This window comes from Lathyrus oleraceus, chromosome 7 (assembly GCF_024323335.1).
Source record: "Lathyrus oleraceus cultivar Zhongwan6 chromosome 7, CAAS_Psat_ZW6_1.0, whole genome shotgun sequence".
Taxonomy (NCBI): Eukaryota; Viridiplantae; Streptophyta; class Magnoliopsida; order Fabales; family Fabaceae; genus Lathyrus; species Lathyrus oleraceus.
The window spans coordinates 531,654,149-531,662,770 of NC_066585.1; the positions used below are offsets into that span (position 1 = coordinate 531,654,149).

The 8,622-nt window shown below is 34.8% G+C and overlaps 1 protein-coding gene across 1 annotated transcript; it reads right to left on the minus strand.

The window, feature by feature from the left end:
- Positions 1 to 1,039: 1,039 nt before the first annotated feature.
- LOC127105498 (receptor-like protein 6) lies at positions 1,040 to 5,024 on the minus strand. Its single transcript, XM_051042690.1, has one exon. It carries the CDS (start codon positions 4,770 to 4,772, stop codon positions 1,389 to 1,391), a length of 3,384 nt encoding a protein of 1,127 aa, XP_050898647.1. The 5' UTR covers positions 4,773 to 5,024; the 3' UTR covers positions 1,040 to 1,388.
- Between the last annotated feature and the right edge of the window lie 3,598 nt (positions 5,025 to 8,622).

An 8,622-nucleotide genomic window follows, 5' to 3' on the forward strand; every position in this document is an offset into this window, starting at 1 on the left:
TAGGAACCAACGTCATAATGTGTGAGAAATTGAAAGATCAATAATCGGCGGTTCAAATGACGCGTCGAAAATATAAGTGTAATCAAGTGCACTCGAATGACCTAGAAAATCGCACCACTCCTTAGCCTACTTACTTAGAGCCATGCATTAAGGCATTCACCGAAACGTCTCAATGATTAGACAAGCATTTAATGAGATTGTCATTAAAAAAATTCACTCCTCGACACGAGATCATAAACGAAGGGATGCCTAACCCGATTTTAGAGACTTTTCATACCTCACGGCATAGCAAACATGTGGGCAACTAGTATGAACCGGTCCTAGACCCAAAAGATCCCAAAGGCCCGATCCAAACTATCTATAAATACTCATCTTGACTTTAAAAAGGTACGATTTTCTCATTCAAAATTTCACTCCATTTTCTACTATTCACAAACTGACACACCCACATTTCCGCATCGGAGCAAACTGCAACGCCTCCATAAGAATTGTATCGATAATTCTGATTTTAGAACAAAATAATTAATAGTGTTCATTTCTAACGCAGTTTAGAAGGAAAGAACTACAGACAAAAAACGAAACTTGGAAAAAGAAAAACATTTAAAAAAAAATAAGAGTCCTAATTATTTAAAAAAAAAGAGTTATATGTTAAAGGAGTAAACTGAAAAAGAAAAAGAAAAAGTGTCAAGATAAAGTTTAGAAAGAAAGAAAAGGGGTGACGTGTAAGTATAAAGTAGGTGCAAATGGAAATCGTACAAAAACATCCAAACGCTTTATCAACATCACTTTCTCATGCTGCAAGATTCTTCTATAAGTGTCTAAACAAAAAATTTCCTTTCAATTCAAATTTCTCATATTGTGATTTGAGAGTTTTCAAATAGGTACAAATATCGTTTGCACTTATCTGATTCTTAGCTGTTATACAACCACGAATCATCTTAGTGCAATTGTTAATATGTCTACCAAGTGTTTGATGAAAATCCTGATTAAACATTGCCTTTTAACCTTTTTTATATCATCACAGTTTACAGCATCAGGGTGTACATTATTGCTCTTTTATTTCTCATTGCTTGGTTGCCACTTATTTAGCACTGACACTTGAGATTAAAGGTGTGATCATGTTTGACACGTGTTGATGTCAGACGCCGACGTGACACTGACACGTGTAGTTAATGCAATCACATGTCTTTTCAAATTTTTATCAGTTTCTACTTGTATGTGTTGTGTTGTGTTTGTGTAAGTGTTTCATAGATTGCCACACTTGAAATGATTTTGTGTGTTTATGTACAATATTCAATACTTATACATGTATGCATTCAGAGAAAAAGAATAAAGGCAAGCAAATAAAAGAAAAAACAGAATATCAAGTTTTCATCTTTTGTATGTGACTAAGAAGAATATGAATCTGAATAAATGGTTGAATTTGAACCTGGTGATGATAATTGGAAGCATGTGCAATTAGGGTCATGAATGACCTTTTTCTTATTGTTGTCAAATTTGGAACAAAACACACAATACAACCTTGGATAACTCCAATAATCTTCCTCTTCATTGTAGTCATCACTGTCCTCTGTCATATTTGAGTCCTCTTTTGTGTCATCTTCTTCATCATCATTACCAATTGGGGTATAAACTAATCCAAATAATGGAAGAACCGCCATGAGAAATTTGTCAATGATGTCATTGCTCCATTTCTTACCTCTCTCCCAAATCATCAATGGTGCAAAAACTAGTCCAGCTCCAAATCCAAAACCAATTCCAGTGGATATATACTGCCAATCAAATTTCATGGAAGTTTTTGTTGTTGATGGATTTGTATTTATGCTGCTGCAGGTTGTTGCCAAAGGAAGGCCACAGAGTTTTTCATTATCCATGAAGGAAGTTTCCTGAAATGATTGAATTTGTGTACCTGTAGGGATCTTTCCTGAAAGATGGTTAAAAGAGAGGTTTAGGAATGATAGGAAAGAAAGACTTGAAATCTGTATGGGAATTTCTCCTTCCAAAGAGTTGTTTGATAGATCTAAGGACTCAAGCTGCTTTAGATTTCCAATAGAGGGTGGAATTTGTCCAGAAAGTGCATTGTTTGACAAGTTGAGCCCATAGAGTGCTTTAAAGTCAAATAACTGTTTCGGTATTTCTCCTTCGAAATGGTTGGATGAGAAGTCGATGGAAGCGAAGACTGTTAGAATCTTAACTAACTCCAGCTGAAGACCTTTGCTTGTAACTGTCACTGAATCCTGATAGTATATTTGACCATATGGAAGAACTTCAAATCGGATATGATTTACCTTTGAATCAGTTTGCTTTTCAGACATCATTTCCTCCCACGTTGTGAAGCATTTTCCAGGTAGTGAACCGTTGAAGTTGTTAAAGGCTAGATCAACTATCTGAAGCCTGTGCCAAGTTCCGTGGGTTTTTGGACATCCGATGTTGCCATGGAATTTGTTTTTGTGCAAGACTATGACACGAATTGTGGATATGTTCTTCAACAAGCATGGAAATATGTCATTGATGTTGTTTTCTGCAAGATCTAACACTTCTAATGCCGAGCAATTCTCAAGAGATTTTGGAATCTGTCCATCTAAATTATTCTTTTGGAGATCAAGAGTCCTTAGAGCACAAGAAGGTGGAAACACATCAGGGATGGTGCCAATGAGATTGTTCATCCTCAGATTTAATACCACAAGGGTTTGAGTCATTGTCATTAGACACGAGGGAATCGTTCCAGAAATGTTATTAATGGAAATATCAAGCACTTGAAGATTTGGGGCATTGCAAAGAGATATAGGGATATTGCCATGTATAGTATTTTTTGAAAGTGAGAGAAAAATTGTGAAATTCAGGTAGTTACCAAGGTCTTGTGGGATAACAGAGCTAAATTTATTCATTGAGTAATCCAAATAGGAAGCAAACTTAGGAAAAACAGGTATTGGCCCCTGCAGTTGGTTGTTATGAAGGTCAAGTGCTATCAATTTTGAAGTGAGATCTTGAAATGGTCCTTCCAAATCAGTGAGTATATTGTGAGAAACATTAAGGCTTTGAAGATTTTGTAGCTTCCATATCCAATTTGGCACTCTTCCTTTAATTTGATTATTTGATAGGTCTAGAATGTTTAATCTGGATTTGTTTCTCAAGAAACTAGGGAACACTTTCAGGTTGCATGATGCCAAACTTAGAGTGCTAATATTGTGAAAGGAAGTCAGATCAGCATTTACAACATTCACATTTATTGATATGTTGTTGTACGAAAGGTTTAGTGCAGTTAAATTTCTAAGCTCCAAAAACTCGTCTAGCTGCAGCGACCCGTTTAACCTATTAGAGGAAAGATCTAGGACAGAAAGTGAACTGAGCTGAAAGATATATTTTGGAATAGGCCCTGAGAGATTATTGCTACTTAAATCAAGGGTGTTGACTACAGAGGAAGACACATTTAAGAATTCATCAAATTTACTAAACTGGTTGGATGAAAGCTGAATCTTCTGTAGCAACGTAAGTGCAAAAAGGGATGAAGGAATGCTCCCATTGATAGAATTATCATGCAAATCAATGCTGACTAGATTGTGCAATCCTTCAAAATGGGAAGATGATGGAATTGCACCACTTAAACGATTATGAGAAAGGTCTAGGTGTGTAAGGTTTTTGGCCATGCCAAGTGACGGCATTGGACCTGTGAAGCTATTAGATGACAAATCCATGTATCTAAGTTCTGTAAGGTTTGACAGTGAAATGGGAAGTGTTCCATTGAATTTACAATTAGAAATATCCAATTCCGATAAGTTTCTCATGTTACCTATAGTGTATGGAAATGATCCAGAGAAGCTTGTGTTACTTACCTTTAACATATGGAGAGATCCACTCAGCGGAAATTCCGGAAATGAACCGTGCAGATTGTAGTTGAAGGATAAGTCAATAACAGACAGTGTTTCAATTTGGAAGATATTATGTGGAAATGTACCAGTCAATCCACAAAATGCAAAACTAAGAGTGGTCAAATTTTTAAAATTGGCAAATTTTTCGGGCACCGGGGATGAAAAGTTGTTCCCATCAAGAATAATGACCGATAGATTCTCATGTCTCGACAGAGATGAATCAAGGGGTCCTGTTAGATTGCAGTATGACATACTCAATTCTTGCAGTGCACGCAGTGGCGACAAAGCATTGCACCACTCTTGTCCTTGAGCTGTTATACTTACACCATCCAAATACAATTGCCTAATACTACTGAGATTTTGAACAAACTTCTGTAAATTTGGTTTCTCAAGTTTCAACCCTTGTCCTAATAAATAGCTAAGAGAAGATATATCAAGAGTTACCAACCTTGTAAGCTGAGAAATCTCGATAGGAATCTGTCCCACAAAGCCAGCATATGACAAATTCAGATAATTCAACATCACCAACTTGTTGAATCCTGATGGAATAACAGAATTGAAATTGTTAACAGCCAAATTCAATTTTTGAAGATGTTGAAGACTAAAAAGACTACTGGCAGTATCAAATCCACCAGAGATTGATTCTTCTCTCAGATCAAGACCAATAACAAATCCTTCACTGTCACAAGCTACACCAACCCAATCACAGCAATCAATGCTTGAATTCCACAATTTCAGTTTGCTAGATTTTTCTGGCATGAAAGTGAGATTGTTCTTTAATTGGAGCAGCAATAATTGTTGATCATCAAGACATTTTCCAGAGACCACAGAGATTTGGAAACTGATATATAACCAGTAATAACAGAAAACAAAGGAAAGAAATGAAACCAATGTAATTCTCATTGGTCTCTACTATTAATTACAATCACAGAAGAAAGAAGAATTGAAGAAACAAATGGAGATATTCATAAAGTTACAAACCAATGAAACTTGAAATGTTGCACCATTCAAAGTAAACTGTGTCTTATCTTAATAGCTCATAAAGTCATAGCTTGATTTTTCTACAATGATAAAAGAAAGAAAATTCAAGCCATGCTTAGTTGCTGAAAAACATTATTTTTATTGCATTCTACGCGCATTAATGTCGATCCTTCTAATTTGTTGACTTTTGGTAGCTTCTTAAATGGGACACTGAAGTTTTGGTGTATTATTAAAAACAAAACATTGACCCCACGACTTGTCCGAGAGCACATTTTCGTGGTATTGGTAGACATCAACTAATTACAGTACTCTCTGACAATATGGTTCTCATTTAGAATATTCAAACTTTTAAAAGACAAGCATTTTTATCAATTTCTAATGAAAAATAGTAGTATTCCAACGTGAAATAGGAAATCGGTGATGTAAAGAGATGGAATTCTACGACAAATTTTAGAGTAAAAAAGTAGAAAGAGACTTGAGTAGGACCAAAACTGCATGTTAAAATAATCTCATGTTGTCTTTGGTTTCGGCATCTCTCTAATAAGAAACGCTCGATTTCGTCGATGGTTCGACTGAAATGTCAGTAGAACGAGTTCTTCGGTACAAGTGTAGCGAGAGAACTATAGGAAAAAAAACTCCAGTCTTTACAGTGACTAAACAAAAATTTAATATCAAGCACAGTTAGTCCCTCTCAACGGTGTCAAAAACTTGATAGGCCGCAAGTGTACGACAAATGTCAGAGTAATAAAAAGTATCGATCCACAGGGACTAACGTTGGATTACCAAATTATGTTTATTCTTTGTAAATCTAGAGCAATCGAAGATGAGAAAAACGGATTATTTAAATGAAAAATCACTTAAATGAAAAACAACTTATTTAAAAAACACTTTTGAAAAAACAGCATAAATGAGAATTTTTTGAAAATAATAATTAAAAAATGGAGTTTAGTGTCATGGATCTTATTTTTGATGTTTCCATATGATTCGAATTACATAATAATTTTTGATGTTTATAGGAAAAATATTTTTTTTTTTAATAATATCTGCTTTCGCCGACGTATTTTCGTATCTTCCAACAAATGATTCATCGGATTTCACACGTCGTATTATTTGTCAAAATAGCGTTTAAAGTGCATCTACAAAGATGGAACAATCATCAATTACATTCGAGCGCTTTCGTGATTTCGAACTTAATTATTAGAAAACTAGTTTTCGGACGCCGAAGCACATCCTTTCAGATTGTATTCAAAAGTCTGATTATTCTTTTACTTTTATCATAAGAATTAGAAATAGATATTCAAGTTTCTAAAATAATTGTCCATAAATTTCTCATAATTGATTCATAATGAACTAAGTAGATAATCTATAAATAAGTTTCATGGCCCTTAACCCTAACAGGATTACTCACTCATGGTGATGGGTAACTTATTCAAAGCAATTTTCATGATAAACAACATAATATAATCAATAATCAATAATAAGAAAACACAATATTAAAGATCTTGATTAAAGAAAAATGAATGCTTCAATATAAATTTGATCAACTGCTCTCAAAAGAGACTGGTACAAAAAGCAGAAAATCAAAGCGAACAATTCAAAACTGAAAATAATCCTGGATGTATAAAAGTAAGTATAACTCTTAGTTTTTTTAGCTTATTCTAAACATGAAACAAAGCATCTGCTTCAAGACCCTTTAAAAACATAATAATGCCAAATTGGAAGGTGGGGAGATCCAAATTAGCAGCAAATCGATATGGAAAAGGAAACAAAAGTTCCAAAACAGGCTTGCATGCTACGAGGCGTAGCACGTGCTACGGGCACCCGTAGGAGACCTCTGGCTCTGCGCTTCTAAAGAAAAGAATATGAAGGACTTTTTAATCTACTGCTACGGGCACCCGTAACAACCTCTGGCTCTTGTTTTGCAATTTTTTAATCTTCTCGATTATTTGCGCTTTTGCTTCATTTTGGCCCAGATACTTATTGGGACCTGAAAACATTGAAAAAAAGACAAGCATAAAGTAAAATACAATAAAGTAAATTAAAACGGAATAAAACGATAAAATAGTCAAGCAAAATAAGTAATAAAAGACTATGTAAAAACCATTAATCGTGTACTTCTCAGGTTAGCACACCAACACACAAGTCAGAGGGGTAAGTGAGATGTAACATTGCAAGAAGGAATGGATGAATATATTTTATGGCGTGTGATAGAGTTTATATACAATGAGCTGTTAAAAACGCTCTTGCTTAATCCGGTGTGAGGTGTAGGAGATTGTCTGATTAGATCTGACATCTGACGTCTGGTGATGAGCTAATAATAGGTTGAATGTGGTGCACCACTATCTGAAGAGAGTCTACATGTCTGTATTTCGTCAAGAACATTCATTTATTGAGTCACTCAAATAGGATCAGCCTTATTAAGTTATTGGTCTGGCCTGAAACAAATTCGGTTAAATATGTTTTACTAAATCCCTACATTTAGATGGCCTTTTAACACCAACATTTCTAAATTTTTTAATAAATATGTAATTTTTCACTTTTCTACCATTTACACATTTGATCCCTATTTCGACCAGCCAAATGGTAGAGATTCACTAATGGGCCGCGTACTAGAGTCAGTTATCGTGCTCATCTTAGTTGTTAGAGTTCATCCAACGATATTCTGCATTCCAAGTCGCACTCACCGAGGGCGGTTTTACTCGTTGCCCATTTATAAACATGATTTTGGGATACACCATGGTACATTTCATTCTATACTTGCAAGTTACATCTCTTTGATCTCGTTCACTTAAGTGTTTGATTGCTAACCTTACAGACACACACCATCTCCACCAACCAGATATGCCCAACGTCATACTAGAAAGACTCCATAGTTGAGTTCATTAGCACATTGTCGATTTTCTGTTCCATGTCAAAATAGTACCTGATGTTACAAAAATGTTTGACCAGACTAACATAGGAGTCATGTAAGTGTGCCATGTGTATTTTTTGTTAATATTTTTTAGGATTGCTTATTGCATCCTTAGTGGTGCTCACACACCCTTGTGAAAAACTAATAATGTCCCTAAAATTTGGAAATTCATTTTCAGACACACTTCAAATACACCACAGTATTTCGTAAGCAAACCACATTCTCATTTTGACAAAAATTAGTCCATAAATATAATTTTTCAATAAATTCGGAAGTATACTTCAATATGAGATATTTGGAGACTTCATGGAGAAGAAGCATACCTAGGTGACTGTTGTGTTACATGTTTGGCATGGTATTTAGTTTAAACTGTGTTGAATGTACATATGTTATCGTGGTGCATGTCTTTGTTTACTGTTAGACAGTTGTAAATAGTAATGTTTATTGACTTATAGATTTTATACATTATTTTTGTGCTTCTCGTAATGATTTGAATCATTGAATCTGTGAAATATTGACTTGTAGAGTTTATAATTTATTTATGTATGTAACTTTTTTTCTATTATTTCAGGGACTAGACTAATCCTTACTGTTTTGCGCGAAAATAATATGTTGATCGGAGCGGTGTACAATGAATGTGGTTGTTGTACCATAAAGTTTTCCCTCCGCCTTTTCATCTTTTCACTCAATTCCTAACTTGAGAACCATTTGCATACCCTTATGCTTCATTCATATGCATCAATCATTCGTTCATATCTAGTAGTTGATCATCATGGATTCAAAGTTTGCGGTTCTTTATACCTAATGGAAGCTAGGTTTGATTAAGGATCAAACCCTAGGATTATAGTATCACTCATCATA

What these genes read in the sequence shown, in the direction of transcription:
- LOC127105498 (XM_051042690.1), bottom strand. Translation starts at nt 4,772, where the DNA reads ATGAGAATTACATTGGTTTCATTTCTTTCCTTTGTTTTCTGTTATTAC.